Raw genomic sequence first — 19494 nt, forward strand, 5'->3', positions numbered from 1 at the left:
TGTAGTAGACTGGGATTAATGTTTTATTAAATGATAACCTACATTCATACTGTGCGTTTCTAAGATTTACATCCAAAGAGCATATTGTATTTACATGCAATGGACAGTCCAAGATAACAAAGTCAAACCATGGCTGTGGTAAGACCATGGTTTGTTCCACATTAAATTAAATACATAATACTCTTACCTCCCCCTTTCAACATGTACAATAAAAACTCACTCTTCCTCCTTTTAAGGAATATAAAATTGCATTGATAACTGCACTGATTAGCAACAACTACACTTGAAACATTTAAAACCTGAGAGATAAACCCATACATGCTGAAGCGCTAACACGTCTACAGTGAATTCCTGCGTGAACACCACGCTAACACAGACTGCTCGCTGGTCGACAGCGCGTGGTCCCGGTGGCTCTGACAGAGACTGCCGCCGCTGTCGGCTTGTGACTGGAAGCTGCCCTTGCCTTGGGCAGAGGGGCTATTTCCCCCCAAACCCGTGTGGGTTGCATACCACAGATGATCGGGCGTTTTGTTACTATTGGGTTTTTTTTTTGCTTTTTTTTGTTTGTTTGTTTGTCTTTTGTTTTCATTTCTTCTTGCTTTTAAGAGAAAACAAAAATCTTTGGCCCATTGAAATGGAATCGTTTACGTTACAAAATATACACACAGAAAACACACACGTGCCCTTCAGCAAGCGTGTTCCATCTATCCAGCAGGTCAGCCCTCGACTTTGTAGATCGCAGCGGCGCAGGACTCTGGAGGAGGCAGGCCCAGGCATGGAACGAAGTGGTCGGAAAATAAACACATGATTCAAACAGCAGCTAAGCTCGCCGGGACGGCCGGAGGCAGTGGGAATCTCATTCGGTGACGCTCCACTCTCACATGAAATACTGACGGCGACTCAGCGCGGACTGCCTTGTGGTCAACCGGACGCTTTCGGCAAAGGCACTCCTATCTTCAGTATAGGTTGTCAACCGAGCGCCGTCACTGGCGACACTGGTCACCAGGGCGACCCGGCACACTGTTCCCATCTCCCTCCAGCTCCTCTGGAGACGGGGAGGGGGGTCTTCTCTCTCACCGCCGGTGTCGGTGTCGGGGAGCTGAGCCCTCCTGGCCGAGGCGGGGCTGCCCTTCCCCTCCCCAAGAACCGCTCCGCTTCCTGCCAGCTGGGCCGAGCAGTAACCCCGAGGCACGTATTGCGTGGTATTCTTGGGTGAATTCTCCAGACACGTGAACGTCGAACCATCCTACCCCTCGCTCCCCTCTTCGGAAACACGCTTGTTCTTTCTTTTGTTGCTTAACGATGACAAGAAGGCAGTGCAATGAGAAGAGTCCTGCACAGCTGCCCTCCAGGGGCCCTGCCTAGCCGGGGGAGGGAGGGGACGGTGGCCGGTGCTTGTTTAAGGGCCACCCATTCAGTAAGTTGAGAAGGGAACAGTACACCCACATTCCACCCAAAGACTCCACAGCATGAATCTTTCACTGGTCTCCCTTGCATTTATGTAGGGCCCGCCACGTTTAAGGCACTGGGTTCTGAAGACATGCAAGGTCAGTAAAACTAAAGACGTGGCATCCTGCTCGCTCTAGACAAGGAGAGGCAAGTCCAGACAGACTACCAGACCTGATGGTGACAGCGTTACCCACGGGGACAGAAACCTGTTTCCAAAAGCACAGCATTTTCAGTTAGTGCATTACAAGTGTGTTAGCTACAACTGCGGACACCGAAAACTTGAGCAACGCTTTCTTCTTTTAACAAAACAATGTGGATACTGCTCTGATGACACTGAATGCCCTTAAGTGCCAGGTATTTGGTCACCACTGAGGTGCCACTTCCATTTCCAATGTGTGTGAAGTCACAACCCTACTAATTCCTTAACTGGTTCATTATGTTAACCCCTTAATAAATACAAGCTGATGCAAAGACTTCAGAGGGACTTTAGCAAATGTCCCCGAAGTGAGGACAAGCCTGGAAGTGGTAGGGTTACGCTTCACATGATGGGACTATGCTGTTCGCTGACTGATCTTGGAGAACAAAGACACCACCTTCTTCTGGAATGAAAACTTCTGAGTTTTTTAAGAGCAATTTTTCATCCCGGAACCACTACCGGGATGAATACCTATTTTTCATTTGGTTTGCGTCAGAAGAGTTCAGTTTCCTTGCCAGCACCTCTAAGGGAATTATTTTTTCATGTTGGGCTTGAGCGTGAACAAAGTGACGATGTCATTCATCGCTTGTTTCACATGCTTCCCAAAACGGTGAGAATCCTTTAATTGAAAAACAAAAAACACATTAAAACGTGGCGATATCCCTGTTTCCAGCCTTCTCATTTGTAACCCAGCTCAAAGCTTATTTCAGACTTCTTTCTGCCAGTTCTCTAAGATTTGACCTCATGGCTTAACGATGAACGTACCCAATCTGGAGAAATGCTGAGAGGCCCTGAGATGACAGGTGATGTGTCCGTGTGGGCGTGTTTTTGACCTGAGGGTGTCCCTAAGGTCAATGGATTACATAAAACACAGTGAGCAAATGAATGCCAACTTTCTGTTAGCAGTGGGCTCGGCATTGCTTGTCCGGTTATGTACAACGTGGAAAGGAGAATATAAATCAGAAGGAGTAAACCACGCCAGCACGGAGGTCATGTGTTCCCGCCGAGAGGAGGGCATGGGGCCCCAGCTCCACCGTGAATGTTTATTTCTTAGCGTGTGCACACTATTCTTTGTCCATCTTCCAAGTGTTAAATAAAGTTATAGAAACACCTTTAACACTAAGCTTCAAAACCACTGCTGCCCACAAAGGCAAACGTGTTACACCAAATAAGATGTATTTCTTTAGGCCGGGCGGGGTGGCTCGCGCCTGTAATCCTGGCACTCTGGGAGGCCGAGGCGGGAAGACTGAGCTCAGGATTTTGAGACCAGCTTGAGCAAGGGGAGACCCCATCTCTACTAAAAATAGAAAGAAATTAATTGGCCAACTAAAAATATACAGAAAAAATTAGCCAGGCATGGTGGCGCATACCTGTAGTCCCAGCCACTCGGGAGGCTGAGGCAGGAGGATCACCTGAGCCCAGGAGTCTGAGGTTGCTGTGAGCTAGGCTGACGCCACGGCACTCTAGCCCAGGCAACACAGTGAGACTCTGTCTCAAAAAAAAAAAAAAAAATACCCCTCTCACCTAAGAAAAGGAACTTGTTTTCATACTTACTGTCTCGGGGCAAGAGAACTTGGAAGAGACATGGAAGTTGATGAGGTTGTCCCCTACGAGGATGTAGGACACACCGTAGCCATCATCGGCGACCTGGGGGACACAGCGGTCTCAGTGCATCGCCGGGAGGTTGACACCCGGTGTGCAAATGGGACTTTCCAACACTCCAGACCCGGCCCGCCACGCGCCTCCGCACACAGCACTCACCGGTCCGAAGCCCCCTCCGCTGGACACGTACTCCGGGTTCCGGTCCAGGTCAAACAGCTCCACCTGCTGCTGTGGGGTCTGGCTTGTCGATAATCTCCAAGGCTCAGATAAAACCTGTTGAGCGAAAGAAGAAAAAGTCCAAACACCGCTTTTCCTGATCCTATTTTTGTCCGTCCCTGGGGAAGAGAAGAAAGGGTTTGCTGCAGACACCAGCGGTCTACAGTGTCCTCGGTGTCCTACGGAGTCCTCGCCGGCTCGTACCTCTGCAGGGAGGACGCAGAGTGGGCGAGGGCTCCTAGACCGGGAGCCGATACCTGTGACAGCGGCGCAGATACTCGAGCAGGCACAGATACGCCAAGTGGCGCAGCACGGAGGCAGCGGTGCCCGACTTGCACCATGTCTCTGAGCCAACTGCTGAACTTGCAGGGTTTTTTTTCAAGCTGGCTGTTAAATGCAGCTGCTATTGAAACTTAAATTTTAGCCAGGCACAGTGGCATGCACCTGTAACCCCAGCGACTTGGGAGGACTGCTTGAGGCCAGGAGTTTGAGACCAGCCTGGACAACATAGTGAGACCCCCTCATCTCAGAAAGAGAAATTAAATTTTATAAACTTACAGTAAAATAAACTATATTCCAAACAAAGGTAATGAGCACTCAGAGCTCATCACTTCCTAATGACTTTAATCATCTAAGCTCTTGAGGTCACTTATGTCTATGAAGTCAGGAGGCTGAATCTGACAGCATTAAGGAAGAAACGTAGAACTAAAACCGCAGCTCAAACGTTCTGTCCCGGGACGCCCACAGACCCGTTTGCATGGCGCCCGTTCTGCTCTGCAAAGCGGACCTATGGACCTATCTCGGCGGGCTGAGCTGTGGTCCAGCCAGCGCGGCGGAGAGCGCCGCCAGGGAAGAGGTGGCTTACCTCCTTAAGGAAAGGGGAGTCCATACCGAGGTATTTGGAGACGACGTAGAGGCAGAAGAGGTGCCGGTCGATGCCCGCGCCAGTCATGGCGAGGCGGTACATGAGCTGGTGCTTCTCGGACGCGATCTTGAACAGCCTGAGCCGCTGCTCCGCCTGCACGGCAGAGGGTGGGAAGGACAAGCGTTGCCCGGCGGGCCGTGCGGTTCGGACCCCAGTTTCAGACTCAAAGGCAATGGGGAACTCCCCCACCCGGGGGTGCTACCAGAAGCACCAGCCACCGAATGCCTCCGCAGAGCCACGCCCCACAAGGGGAGCTCCAAGGCTGCAGCCACATCGGGAATCACTTTCGGGGTCCTCTGTGCAACCCGCCCGCCTGGCGTCACTGCACGTTTTGCACAATCGAGATCGCCAAGCAGGCAGGGAAGCTGAGGCTGCCAGCTCTGTCTGTCTGGAACTTAAGTTCTGTCCCCCTCCGTTCACCGCCACGTCACTGTGGGCCACAAACAACCCTCCAGCAGCTCTGCTAGAACAGCACTCGTGAGGCCTTTAAATCTGACCCCCAAAGGCTGCTTTGCTTCGGGCTCTTCTGGGCTCTGTCACCTACATCCCGGGGTCAGGGCACCCTGCCCGTATGGCACCTGGACTTCAAGGCTGTTTTGAAGGTATCGAATGACAGATTAGAGCCCATATAGCACCTAGACTTCCAGGCTCTTGGTTTTGAAGGCATCGAATGACAGATTAGAGCCACCTGTCATGACACCAACTGATTTCTTTCCATATACTTGAGCCTTCCCAGAAGAATGTAAGTTTTCTGCAGAAAAGAAAGCCCCGGTCCACGTCTCCTCCCCGGTCAGTGAGCAGCTCTGCGCTGGGCTCAGGTGCACCTGGGCAGAGACCTCGCCTCAGCCACTTCCTCGCCACACAGCCCGGCACTTGGCTGCGTCCATCTGGGCCTCTGTTTCTTTATCTATGGAAATGAGCCGGTAACACTGCATGGGGCTACTGCCAGTTTTAAAAGGCAGCATGCAGAGAACTGCTAGGCCCAGCATGGCAACGGCTTTGTTAACTCCAAGCGGGAGGTCCCCGTGTAACGGTCACAGCCTCTCACCCTGACACCAGCCACCTGCACTGTCCTGTGGCATCTACCTGCTATTCCTGCCCCCGTCTGTTCCCGTCTCCTGGACAGTCTCTCAGGAAGCAGAATCCGATCTGTAGAAGCACAGCGTGCAACGTGGATCTCTGTGCACGTCCCTACCGTCCCCTTTTAATACCGCCCGAGCCCTTGCGAGGAGCGGGAGGAAACAGCTGCACGTGGCGTCACTGGAGCGGAGATCAGAGAGGCTGGCGTGTCAGCCTCCAGACTCCCTCTGTGAGAGTGGGAAGGCGCTTGGCGTCCTCGACCCGATGGCACATTACCGTCTGGGCCGGGTCCACCATGGCCAGCACGAAGTCGCAGGACTCGGCAGTGCAGGAGCGCACGGTTTCCGTCCTCCCCTCTCGGAACAGCCGGGTCATGGAGGCCTCGTACGTGAGGCAGAATTTGCCCATGTCCTGGGAAGGGAGAAGTAGTTTAGTGCAAGGAGGAGCGCGGCGACGTCTAAAGCGTAAGGGGTACTGGGCGGGGCCAGCAAGGAGCGGCGGCTTCGCCAGCTGCCCCTTCCGCGCGTGGTTGGTTGCCCCGCGGCAGGCAGAGGCGCCTTTGCTTTGGGAAGGGCAGGGGTGGAGGTGAGGAGCTGGTTTGGCCTCTGGGCCACAGTCTGAACTCCTGGCCACAGGCGATCCTCCTGCCTGGGATTAGAGTGCCAGGATTACAGGCGTGAGCCACCACACCCAGCCCCCAAAACACCGTCTTTTAGAATTGCTTCAGATTTTTACAGTGTGCACACGTAAACACATTTTTTGTGTGCCGTCCCTTCTTATGGATACAATTCTCAGAGCGGAATCTGCCCCGTCGACGGTTACTCTTTCCTGCCGCGGGTTTCCGGCTGTCTGGCACTGAATTCCCAGCTGTGAGTCCACGCGTCCCCTTCTCAGCCACCCTTGCCAGCATGGAATAATAATAATAAAAAAAAAACGTTGCAAATCCCATAGGCAAAAATTGTCTTGTTTAAGTTGCACTTTTTACATTCCTGGTGAGATTAAGCTTATTGTGTACAGTCACTGACTTATCTGTATTTTTCTTCCCTAGTGAACCACAATTTCTGCTCTGATTCTGTTTTCCTTTTAAGCTGTTTACCCTTTTCCAAAGGGAACCACTTGGCCAGACTTCCCAACTCCACTTACTCACCAAATTCACCCTCACCCCACGTCCCCACCACATGCCCTTCACGGGCCTGCTTTGTGCCGGGACCACACCGTTTGGATCGCTGCAACCTTCTCACCTCGAGGCTCTGCGTTTCAGACTTTGAAAGAGCAAGTGTCCACCTCCCTCTGCTCCTGTCCCTGTCTCTACCCAATTCCTTTTATTTTCTGGAATGTTGCTGGTTATTCTCGGGTGTCAGCCTTTCCAGACAAGCTTCCAGATCCACTGCTCAAGCCCCTCTCCTAAAACCTCTGCGGGACCTTTGACCGTGTTCACTCTCATATAAATGTGTGAACTGGGAATGTTCACTCCTCCACGGTGCTGAATCTTTATCCAAAATCACGGCCTTTTCTCCCTTTCCTTGGGGGGGGGGCTTCTTGGCCTTTCTTCACAGAGTCCCGTCTGCTTTATAAACCTGTACCCAGGGGTCCTGGGTTTGTGTTGCTCGATTCCATTATATTTTCTGCTTGGCTGTCATCGTTACACCAGAAAGATATTGGTTGTTGTATGATTCCACACCGGGCCTCCTTACTGAGTGTAATTCTTCATCACGAAGGTTTTGGACTGGGGGCATGGTGGCTCACACCTATAATCCTAGCACTCTGGGAGGCTAAGGCGGGAGGATTCTTTGAGCTCAGGAGTTCCAGACCAGCCTGCGCAAGAGCAAGACCCCCATTTCTACTACAAACAAAGAAAAAGTGGCCAGGCATGGTGGCGCATGCCTGTAGTCCCAGCTACTGGGGAGGCTGAGGATCGCAGGAGGATCGCTTGAGCCCAGGAGTTCAAGGCTACCATGAGCTATGACAACGCCACAGCACGCATTCAATTTACTAACACTAAACCATCCTCCCGTCACTGGTATATGCTGTTCTTGGTGTGATTATTCTTTTCTTTTACTGGTAGATTCTACTCGCTGACATTTTACTTAGGGTCTCTACATTTGCATTCCTAGTCAAATCGGTCCATGCTCTCTTTTCTGTGCCTGCCAGGGTCGGCTGTAGCGCAGTGGTAACAGACGTGGGTTCCGGGGCCAGCCGACCTCGTCCCAATCTCAGCCTTTCCGCTGACGAGCTGCAGATCTCAGACAAGCGCTTTCCCTCGTTGGGTACAAAGCAGAGAAGAGGAAGTCCCCTTCCCAGCTCTTCCGTGAGGTTCACCTGGCTCCTGCCCAGCCCTGGCACGGTGGCTGGTGCTCCACCGCCATTCCGGGCGACGCTGGTTTGGGGACATCACCAGGGCAGGTTCCTTCCTTCCTCCAGTCTCTTCAAAGCCACAGAGTGGCTCTCCCACAACTTGTCACTTGCATCCATGGACACAGATCTTTTCAGGTTTTCTGCTTTGTCTTAAGTTAGTTTCACTACTTTGGCTGCCCCAGAAAACAATGTTACCGAATGTCAAATGAAAGGTGGTGTTCTCTTACTGAAATCCGCTCTGTGGCTGAGGGACACCCCCTCGTGCGGTCCTCACGCTGCATGTTTATGGGCAAGGATTGCTTATCAACTCTGAGAACCCAGCGTGTTGGGTCTAAGACCCGACACCCCCGCTCCTTGTATCTTGTAGTCACAGGGCACGGAGCTAAGTTACCGTCCCCCACGTCTCCTGTGCTCCACCCTGTGCAAGCCGCTCTGGTTCTCGCATCGCAGCATGCGTGTCATTTGGGAAAACAAAGCTTCGTGATTGTTGTGACCTTTATTAAGAACCGTATCATCACCAATATCATCAATTTTAAGTGCAATTTTAGCCCATTTGCTCTAGTTTATCGGATGTCAACACTGTCTCTTATTTTTCTGCATTTGTTTATTTTCTTAACTTCAGCTGGAGAGGACGTGGGGCCTGCAGGTGGGGACTCAGGAGCCGCTGGCCGCCTCCACCCCTGCCAGAGAGTCTAACGTCGCCTTGCCGAGCGGCCGCACCTCTCTGCACCTCAGTCTCCTCACCTGCAACCAGGGCTAACAAGGGCGCCTTCCCGGGGACAGACCAGGAGGCGCGATGAACGTGCAGCACCGAGACCACTGCCGGCCCCAAGCAACGCTCAACCGCAGCACAGCTGTCACCGCGGGGACGCCACGTGCTGCAAACGCGCACAGCATCCAAGTCGGAAAACAGCTTTCCCATTCAAAACAGCCAATGCCACGATGACTCCTGCTGCCCCGGAAACCAAGGCCCTCCCTGGGTGCAGGCTCCCTCCGACGGGCAGGAAGTCCCACTCGCAACCTCCCCCGGCGCAGGCTGCTCTCCCACAGGGCCGCCAAGTGCAAGCCAAGCGTGACTGGGTGCCCAGAGCGCGGACACGGAGGTACCCCGTCCTTCCGCACGTGTACAGGGGCTGCGTCCAGCCCCTGGCATCTCCAAGGAGCTGGTGGCTTCCCCTTTTACAGAAGGGGACGTCAATGGCCAGAGACAGTCAGTAATCTGCCGTGAGTACGTCCGCGTCACCCAATTCTAGGATTCGGGGCTTACTGTAAGGTTTAACTCTCCCCTCTGTAGAGCGATGCGACCCCACTCCGCGTCCATCTCCCAGGCGCTCCCCCTCCTGTGTAGACAGGAGCCTGCCCCTCCCCCCCCCAGGGGGACCATGCGAGCCGCACCCCTGCTGCACGGGGACGCAGTCCACACTGCCACGCCCACGGAGACCCGGGGGCCTGCGCTTCTGTCACCAGCAGCCGCGTCCCCTCCCCTCCCCTCTCCTCCCCACCGGGCGAGCGGTCTGGGCGTGCGCAGGACCGCAGAGCCGGGGCTGACCTTGTAGTGCGCCAGCTGGAGCGCGAGCTGCACGAACGCGTCGGGGCTCGTGCGGCACCTCTTGATCAGCGCCTTGCCGAAGCTGTCGAACGGGAAGGAGTGGAAGTCCACGTCGTTGGCCAGAAGGCTCGCGGTGTTCAGGGAGGTCTCTATGATCTCCTGGCACTTGAGAGAGAGGAGGAGGAGGATGCACTTAGCAGGGGGAGAGGTCCTGCCGCAGACCCCCAGGGAAGCGTCACCGGGGAAGACGGTTTCCAGTGCGGCCACCAAGGTGACGCCTGGAAATACACGGACCGCGTTTTCTTTCTGGTTCTTTCTGCAAAGGTGACCCGGAAGCCCCGGTAAGTTCAGCATGGCGTCGTCCCTGCTCCCAGGGGCGGTGGGAACGTGCTTGGGGACTGGGGGTCCTGGCGTCCAGGGAGTCCCAAAGGGCATTTCGAATAGTCATGGGTTTTGTTTTATGAAGCCCATTGCTGCTAAATTTTTAAAATAAAATTTAAAGAATAAATGGACAACTATACAATGAAATGTTATTATTTAGCCCTAAGAAAAAATGAGCTGTCAAGTAGGCAAAGACATGGAGGAAACTGAAATGCTTATCACCAAGTGAAAGCAGCCAACTGAAAAGGCCACATGCTGTGTGATCCAACCACACTGGTCCCTCCTTATCCGAGGGGTACATCCCAAGACCCCCAGAGGATGCCTGGACCCCCCGGGTGGTGCCAAACCCTACGCATGCTAGACTTCCTCAGTCTGATAACTGAGATGGCCACCAACAGACTAACCGGCGGGCAGCATCTATGGCGCGGACACGCTGGACAAAGGGATGACTCACGCCCCGGCAGGACGGTGCTGGGATCATCACGCTACTTACAATGGTGCATAGTTGAAAACGTATGAATTGCTTATTTCTAGAATTTTCCATTTAGTAATTTTGGACTGAGCGGTAACTGAAACTGCGGAAAGGGAAACTTTAGGTAACGGGGGACGACTGTATATGACATTCTGGAAAAGGTCACAAACTATGGACACAGGATTTTTAGGGCAGTGGAACTATTTTGTATGATACCGTCATGGTGGGTGCCTGTCACTGCCCATTTATTTGTCAAAACCCACGGAACGCACGCACGACACCAAGAGCGAACCCTCACGTAAGCCACAGACTTCGGGTGACAGTGACGAGTCAGTGCAGGTTTACCGGTCGTAACAGATGTGTTGCTCTGTGAGACGCTGACAGCGGGGAGGCTGTGCGTGGGGACGGGGTGGGTGGGGACTCTCCGCACTGTCCTCTCAACTCGGCTGTGAACATAAAACTGATCTAAAAAAATAAAGTCTGTTAAAAAGCTGTTTTAATAAATGGTAAGTGACTTGGTCAGCTACGAGGACTCTGAGCCCAAGCACTTTGCAGAGGTTACAGCTCCCCGCAGGACACACGGCAGCCCCGGGCGGCAGGACGTGTGGGTGCCATGGGGTAAGTCTACGGCACGGCACATGGTACTTCGTTACATGGAAATTATTTCTTGGACTGGGTATGGTGGCTCACACACCTGTAATCCTAGCACTCTGGGTGACCGAGGCGGGAGGACTGCTTGAGCTCAGGAGTTTGAGACTAGCCTGAGCAAGAGCGAGACCCCGTCTCTACTAAAATAGAAAAATTAGCCGGGCATGGTGGCATGTGTCTGTAGTCCCAGCTACTCGGGAGGCTGAGGCAGGAGGATCGCTTGAGCCCAGGAGTGTGAGGTTGCTGTGAGCTAGGCTGACACCATGGCACTCTAGCCCAGGCAACAGAGTAAGATTCTTGTTTTTCAGAAAAAAAGAAAGGAAAAGAAAAGAAAATTATTTCTTGGGCCCCAGAAATTCCTGCTTGGATTATATGAGTTAGGATTTGGTATTTTCAAGCCCCAAATTCCTTCCTGAACGTGCTCCTATTGAGTGGGCTGAATCTGAGGATATTTAAAAAGAACAAAAATGAAGTTTTTGAAAATTACAAATGAGCAATTTAGAGTATCTAAAATCTAAGCGATGCGATTTTGTTTTTTACTTTTTCACCGTGAGCATTTTATAGATTTCTAGCTAAGTTCGAGCCAGAAACCGCACTGTCGAGCTCAGCCAAGAGCTTTTTCCATGGAAGAAGAAATATTTGCTGAGGCTTCCGAGGCATCAGGAGCTATGACGGACAGCCCCACGGCCCGGGGTGAGTCCCCACCCACCCCGTCCCCGCACCCACAGCCTCCCCACTGTCAGTATCTCACAGAGCAGCACGTCTGTTACGACCGGTAAACCTGCACTGACTCGTCACTGTCACCCGAAGTCTGTGGCTTACATGAGGGTTCGCTCTTGGTGTCGTGCGTGCGTTCCGTGGGTTTTGACAAATGGGCAGTGACAGGCACCCACCATGACAGTATCAAGAGACACAACTTTCGGTCTTAGTGGTCTTCAACTGAGCTTGTGAACACTCAGGAATTACAGCTGGAAACTCGGCTGGAAGAGTTTAAATTTGTCTCCCTCCCTCGGTGACCAGACTCACTTCCTCGGGGATGTCCCACTGCAGCCTGGTGGGGTGCGGGATGCTCGGATTGGTGTCCCCTTTGCAGTGCCCGTCCTCCGCGTAGCCCAGCTGAAAGCTGTCCGTGGCCATGACGTACTGCCAAAACAGAAAGGGCACAAGCAAACTCAGACGCGATCATAACTGACGGAGTGACAGAACGCGTGTTTCATCTGCGGGTGGACAGACCCTTGCTCCTTACAGAGACGTGCAAAGATTTACCCATGCTGCTAACTTGTGCGCTTACAGTGTGCTCAGCCCCTCACGCTCTGCCCGGCCCCTAACCAGGTAGGCCTTATCCCCATTTTAGAGGGGCCATCAGCGTCTGCAGCGCCTGGGCTCCCATCCGGCGGTCCCTGGGGTCACAGGCCACTGTCAGCTGGGCAGGAACAGTGAAATGCCGCCACTTCTAGTCGGCCACCCTGGTCAAGAGTAAATCCCTGGCCGGGCGCAGTGGCTCACACCTGTAATCCTAGCACTCTGGGAGGCCGAGGTGGGCGGATTGCTGGAGGTCAGGAGTTCAAAACCAGCCTGAGCAAGAGTGAGACCCCGTCTCTACTAAAAATAGAAAGAAATTAATTGGCCAACTAAAAATACATGGAAAAAATTAGCTGGGCACGGTGGTGCATGCCTGTAGTCCCAGCTACTTGGGAGGCTGAGGCAGGAGGATTGTTTGAGCCCAGGAGTTTGAGGTTGCTGTGAGCTACCACGGCACTCTAGCTGGGGCAACAGAATAAGACTCTGTCTCAAAAAAAAAAATAAATAAATAAATTCCTTTACCCTCACCTTAACCAGAATACTTTAAAAAATAAGCCTGGGCGTAGTGCGGCAACTCACACTCATAATCTCAGCATTTTGGGAGACTGAGGCAGGAGGATTGCTTGAGGCCAGGAGTTCGAGACTAGCCTGGACAATAGCAAGACCCCGTCTCTACAAAAAATAAAAACAATTAGCCAGGTGTGGTGTGCACCTGTGGTCCCAGCTACTCGGGAGGCTGAGGCAGGAGGATCTCGTGAGCCCAGGAGTTTGAGGTGGCAGTGAGCTATGATGACGCCATTGCACTCCAAGCCAGGAAAATGGAGTGAGACTCTGTCTCAAAAAAAAAAGATGTTTCAGGTAAAAGGCACGCTGCATTTTCATAAATGAAGACTTTAACATGCTTGCTTCTATTTGGCCTAAAACGTGGTAGGTGAGAAAACCAGCAAATCCAGCAAAAAAGGGACAGTTTATCTCAGAATAAACCTGAACTTCACATCTGCCCCGAAGTCACTGCGTGAGAGCCAACTGCCATTTCATTACTTCGGTCCCCTAAGGAGACGGCATTAGATAGATGTGCCGCTACTGAAGGAGCCTGAGTTATAGGAATGAAGACAAGAATGCCTTTAGCTTAGTGATTTCACCCTCCACGCAGTGCCAGGACGCGCTGAGAATTCAGATCACACGATCAGACATGTCACAAAACTAAATGCCGTCTAGGGCCTGGATTTTCCGAAGCAGCTTCCACGTCCTCCGAGTCCAAGCTGCAGAAACCCACCTCCCAGAGATGGCCGATGATGGGCGCGTCCGCCCAGGAGTGCTCCGCGTTCATGCCCATCTTCCCGTTCTTAAAGACGATGAACGTGAACGACTTGTCGAACCACCTACGCGAAACAAATGTGTTGATGGAACTTCAATTTTCAAAAGAAATCTCGCCTGTAATCCTAGCGCTCTGGGAGGTCGAGGCGGGCAGATCGCTCAAGGTCAGGAGTTTGAAACCAGCCTGAGCAAGAGCAAGACCCCATCTCTACTAAAAATAGAAATTAATTGGCCAATTAATATATATATAGAAAAAATTAGCCAGGCGTGGTGGCGCATGCCTGTAGTCCCAGCTACTCGAGAGGCTGAGGCAGGAGGATCACTTGAGCCCAGGAGTCTGAGGTTGCTGTGAGCTAGGCAGACGCCACAGCACTCACTCTAGCCTGGGCAACAAAGCGAGACTCTCGCAAAAAAAAAAAAAATTTTTTTTCAAAAGAAAATAAAAATTACCAAAAACTGCAAAACTGTTTCCTCCCAGATGGGCGAGTTTACTCTGCACCTGCCTCTAACAGTGAAGCAGGTGCTCCCAGGTCTCCCCAGAGAGAAGAAGGTACGAACAGGGCATGCTGCTACAAGGCCACAGGAGAGGGGCCGAGCCTCTCCCTGCGGGCACACGGACCCCTCCTCAGCCCACCTGTGCCCCTAACCCACGGGCAGGCAGGCTCCCACTTTGCAGATAAAGAACGGGGGTCCCAGAGGGGCTCGGCTTCCTAATAGTCACCAGCCGACACCCAGGTCTAACCCCACGCCCAGCCCCGGCCACTGCCGTCTCCCCCAGCCCACGTCTCTGAGAATCTCCATGGCTGCTCACACTGCGTGTGCGACGGCCCTGGCCAAGGGGCGAACGTTAGAGGCGGTGCTTTTATACCAGCACGTTCCCTAGCAGGATCTACCTGAGGCTGGGCGCCAGCCACACGGGGTATCTCCTCCAAGCTCACGGGCCAGCTACCTTCTCTCAGGAAGCAGGGCCGTACCTGTCAAAGCACCTGCCGTGCAGCAGGGACTTGGCGTAGCTGTCCATCGACGTGTCTGGGTCTTCCTTCTGGTACCCCTGTTCGCTCTCATCTAGCGTCACGAAGAACGCGGCCTTTTCCACGGCGTCGAGAGACTGCTTATTCTTCCCACGCCCGAAATAGGCCTGGCGGCACCTGGCCCAGGGAACTCTGCAAAGATGAGAGCCATTTAAGTACAGTGGAACCTGCAGTCACCTCGCCTGGTGACAGCTCCTGGCACGTGACACAATGACAGCTCTGCAGTTTCAAAGGATTTTCTTAAAGGAAAACTACACGTTTACGGTTTTCTCCGCCTGAGGCTGCCTGCCTGCCGTCCCGTGTCCCTGCGCCGTGTGCGGGAAGGGACCCCATCTTCTCACGGCTCCAGACCAGAGCACAGACCGTGGTGTGTGATTTTTTGTTTTAAATTCTTTAATTCTTATTTATTTACTTATGAGACAGGGTCTCATTCTGTCGCTCAGGCTGGAGTGCAGTGGCCCAGTCAAAGCTCACAGAGCTCACTGCAGACTCCTGGGTTCAAGCGATGGTTCCACCTCAGCTATGAGCTATGACTACAGGTGTGCACCACCGCACCTGACTCATTTTATAATTTTCTGTAGAGACGGGGTCTCAAGACCGGGCCGGTCTTGAATTCCCGAAGTCCTGTGATCCTCCCACCTGGGCCTCCCAAAGTGCTGGGATTACAGGCAGGAGCCACCATACCTGGCCGGTGTGTGATTTTTGTTCAGTAAATGTTGAATGAACAGGCAAGCAGAACGCAGACCAGGTGTGTGAGGGAAGGTACCAGGAGCGGCGGGCTACCAGTGATGTACTCACCTACACACCATCCCGGGAACCACCCTAAATCACAGTGAGGCTGTATGAGCCTTTCCCTCACGCCACCTCACTGATCTCAGCACTACGTGCCCATCTTTCAGATGAGGAAACTGAGGAACACAGAGATTAGGTCACAGCTGTTTTGAGAAAAGGATTTAAATAAACCCAGGCTGTCAGCCCCCAAGTCCATGCCACGAATGACCTGTGATGAGGTCCCGGTGCCCACTCTGTTTGGGACAAGCAGAGCTGACATGACGCCCACTGGCTTCTTGAAAGACACGCTGGCTGGGGCTTCCTCTAACCCTCTGGGTCCCTCTCACTCCCTCCCCTGGGCTCCCGCCCACCCTTCCAGACCCAGGTCGTCTGGGCTTCTTCCCTTCCTGCCCTCTCCTGCCCAGTGCTTGGCTGTGACAACCCCTGGTCCCAAAGAGCCCAATGCGTGCCCCAGCCAGCCGGTGACAGCGATGAAGGCTGTTGCGTACTCAGCCCCTCGAGTGAGGGGCTCACAGGGTAAGATGCTGGCACGGTCCCCAACCAGGGAAGGGCTGGGGCCATGGGCACTCACAGAGGGGGGTGAGCCTGGTCCCCGGCTGGCTCCCGGCTCCCCGGCTCCCCGGGTCCCCGGCTCCCCTGCTGGGTGAGTCCAGACAGGCAGGGGCACCCGGCAGGGAGCCCACCCTCGCCTGAGACACTCTCCCCCGAGGCAGCTCCTTCCAGCCTCACCACCCCACGGCGCATGCTGCCCAACGCCGGCTCCCTCCGACAGCCGTCCTCAGTCCCGCTCACGCACCCCTTTCAGGGCCTCGCTGCTTGGCCACCGAAAGCCGGCTGCCTCCTGGGGTTCCCTCCTCCACGTCCCACCAGAGCAATCTCTCTCGTCGTCCACCTACTCGTGTGGCTCTCAGCCTGAATCGGTCCCCGGTCACAGAGTCAGGGCCCTCCCAGCCTGGCACGTGGCCCAGCTGCCTGGCCCACTCCGGGGCTCCTCCTGCTCCGCTGCCTTGGGGCTCCTGGACGCCCCCACCCTCTGCAAGACACGGCCAGCCCGCGGGTGGTTGCTCCACCCGGTGCGAGCCCTTCCCGGCCTTCGCAGAGGGCGCCCGTCACTGCCCTCCCGCCCTGCTCCCAGCGCAAGCGCGGCAGCCACACCCTGGGACGCGGCGGCGCTCAGCCAGGGGCACCGGGCGGTGTCTGAAGGCGCTTTTGGTGGTCACAACTAGGCTGTTGCCGGCACCCAGCGGGTAGAGGCCAGGGGGCTGCTCCCCATCCCACACCACGCAGGACAAAAACCAACCAGCCCCGATTACCCCGGCTCCACACCCCAGCGTGCACAGAGCCAAGGGCGAGGAGCCCTGCGACCTCCGTGCCAGTCCTGAGAAAGCGAGCCTTGGCTGGTTCTCTTTCAGCGAGGCAAGGAAATTCAATGCCAACGCAGGGGCCTTGGCTTAAATTTGCTCTGTGTCCTAAGTCCATCAATGCGCCCACACCCCGTGAAAAGGCCTCACCCCTCACTTCTCTGTCGTGGGCCCTGCTGTCTCTCCGCACACACAGCTGCCAGCCACACGCACATGGCCCAGGGACCCCACCGCAACCTACCTGCTCTTTGACCCCCTGGACCGGGAGCGGGGCCTGTCCCAGAACGCGCCAGGGCCCCTGCAGGGTCGCCGCAGGCCAGGCAGGGCCGGCCCCCAGGTAGGAAAGAGCACGGCACCATAGGTGCCACCACCACCTCTAGAGAGGGGACGGGGCGGGGGCTGCTCACCTGTCCCCCGCGGTGAGGGCCGCCAGCTTCGCCTCCCCAGGCTGAGGCTCCGACCGGTCGTCCAGAATCCTCTGAACCTGCTGCTCGATCTCCCGGGGCTTCAGCAGCCTCCCGTCGTGGTAGAGCCAGACCTTGAAGTAGCGTCCCTGGTGGTACACGACGATGTGCTTGCTGTCCTTGAGGTGCTGGATGGTGTCTGGGCCGGCGCGGGCGTGGGAGACAAAAGATCCAGAGTCACGGGTCAGGGCAACCCTGAGCTGCTTGCATCTCACTTTTTATGTATTTATTTACTTAATTTTTTTAGATTCGGGGTCTCACTCTGTGTCCCAGGCTGGAGTGCAGTGGCGTCGTCACAGCTCACTGCAGCCTCAAACCCCTCGGCTCAAATGATCCTCCTGCCTCAGGCTCCAAAGTAGCTGGGACTACAGACATGAGCCACCATGCCTAATTTTTTCTATTATTATTATTATTATTTTTGTAGAGATGGGATCTCGCTATGTTGCACAGGATGATCTCAAACTCCTGGCCTCACGAGATCCTCCCATTTCGGCCTCCCAAAGTGCTGGGATGACAGGTATGAGCCACGCTGCCCAGCAACCCTGACCTATTAAACGGCACTCCACCCACGCCTTACTTTGTGTTCCTCGTTGAGTTTAATGAGCCTGTCTCAAAGAGCTGTCAAACAAGTAAGTGCAGAATAGAGTTGAGAGTCTGGGCATCAGACAGGCCTCACTTCTAAGCTCACCTCCGCCACTCGTGGGATATGTGTTCTTGAGCAAATTACTCAACCCTCCCAAGCCTCGGTTTCCTCGTCTATAAGACGGAGATAATACTCACGCCCCTCCCACGGTTGTAGGAGCATTAAGAGACAATATCCATAACACTCACACACAGTAGGCATTCAAATAGCGTAGTCATTTTACTAATGACAACAGGGCAACTCAGAAAATGTTCTGAGAGACCGGGCGCAGTGGCTCACGCCTATTATCCTAGCACTCCGCGAGGCTGAGGCAGCTGGATTGTTTGAGCTCAGGAGTTCGAGACCAGCTTGAGCTAGAGCTAAACCCCATCTCTGCTAAAAATAGAAAGAAATTAGCTGGACAACTAAAAATATACATAGCAAAAATTAGCAGGGCATGGTGGTACATGCCTGTGGTCCCAGATACCCAGGAGGCTGAGGTGGGAGGATCATTGGAGCTCTCGGAGTTGGAGGCTGCAGTGAGCTATGATTGTGCCATTGCATTCTAGCTTGGACCATAGATCAAGAGACCGTCTTTTAAAATAACAACAGTAATAATAATAATAAGAGTATTTAAGCAGACCTAGCTGGAAAAAATACACTACGATATAGCCTTCAGCGAAAAAGAAATTAAAATCTGGAAATAAGTCAACTGTCCAGGCCTAATAAAGGCAAAGTGAAGTCAACAGAAGGAGTGCTCTGACAGTGCTTTGACACTTCCCTGACATCCCTAACTCCGAGCAGAAGACGGAAGGTGCTCATTTCCAAAGGGAGCCCTGAGGAAGCCGCACTCACCTGTCTCCTCTCCTGGGATCCGAGAAGTGTTGAACATGCGTTCCCACTGAGCAGAGCAGAGTGGAATTGTGGATCCCAAAAGACGGATCTGTAACAAAATGTATTATTTCAAACAAACTCAAATTCCACAGGGGAAATGAAAGGAGCAATTTAAGACCACACATTTAAATTCTAGATTTCTCTGCAATTGTTGCCTGGTTTGACTTAAATCTTTTCCAGTTGTTCCCGGGATGGTTCATAGGGGGACTTACTGAACCACCCACCCAGCCTACAAATTCCTGCACCGCTAAATCCCAAATGACACGTGCAAACCGATTATTTATAACTAGCACTTAAACCAAAGGGATAGTTAAGGAAGAAATATCTTCTGTCTCATGAGAAGCTCACCAGCAGTATTAATTTCCTTCAAAAACAAGGGTTTCTTTTCAAAGGGTAAATTAGAGAACTAAAGTACAACATATATATTATCTATTTAGGATACACAAGAGAATTAATCTCATAATAATCATGTTGGATGGAAGAAACTAGACCCCAAAAAAAAAAAAGTGCATCATGTATTATTCTACTTAAAGTTTTGGAAATTGCAAACTAACCTGGGGTGACAGAGCAGATGGGGGGAGGGGAGTGAGAGAGAGAGGTCACATGGGGCAGAGGGAACTTTCGGGGTGGCGGATGCATTCTTGCCCGACAGTGGTGATGATGGTTTCACAGGTGGATTGCTAGAGATTCGTCAGAGGTTAGCAAACTGCGCTCTTCTGGATCAATTACACCTCAACGAAGCTGTTTCAGAATTTGCTTAAAAAGCAATCTGGGCCAGGTGCGGTGGCTCACGCCTGTAATCCTAGCACTCTGGGAGGCCGAAGCGGGCGGATTCCTC

At 53.4% G+C, this 19494-nt stretch overlaps 1 protein-coding gene across 4 annotated transcripts in view; it reads right to left on the reverse strand.

Moving 5' to 3' along the window:
• The window catches only part of CPT1A (carnitine palmitoyltransferase 1A), a 47608-nt gene continuing 28114 nt past the window's right edge, over window positions 1-19494 (reverse strand). For all 4 annotated transcript variants that reach the window (XM_076001713.1, XM_012757558.2, XM_012757559.3 and 1 more), the window contains exons 9-19: window positions 18618-18705; window positions 17084-17279; window positions 14467-14655; window positions 13452-13557; window positions 11900-12016; window positions 9373-9537; window positions 5745-5879; window positions 4329-4481; window positions 3407-3520; window positions 3200-3292; window positions 1-2264 (exon numbers count right to left, since the gene is read on the reverse strand). In XM_076001713.1, the coding sequence (XP_075857828.1) occupies window positions 2178-2264; window positions 3200-3292; window positions 3407-3520; window positions 4329-4481; window positions 5745-5879; window positions 9373-9537; window positions 11900-12016; window positions 13452-13557; window positions 14467-14655; window positions 17084-17279; window positions 18618-18705 (1443 nt within the window). In that variant the 3' untranslated portion in view covers window positions 1-2177. The remainder of the gene's footprint in view (window positions 2265-3199; window positions 3293-3406; window positions 3521-4328; window positions 4482-5744; window positions 5880-9372; window positions 9538-11899; window positions 12017-13451; window positions 13558-14466; window positions 14656-17083; window positions 17280-18617; window positions 18706-19494) is intronic.

Source organism: Microcebus murinus, chromosome 4 (genome assembly GCF_040939455.1).
Source record: "Microcebus murinus isolate Inina chromosome 4, M.murinus_Inina_mat1.0, whole genome shotgun sequence".
Classification (NCBI taxonomy): Eukaryota; Metazoa; Chordata; class Mammalia; order Primates; family Cheirogaleidae; genus Microcebus; species Microcebus murinus.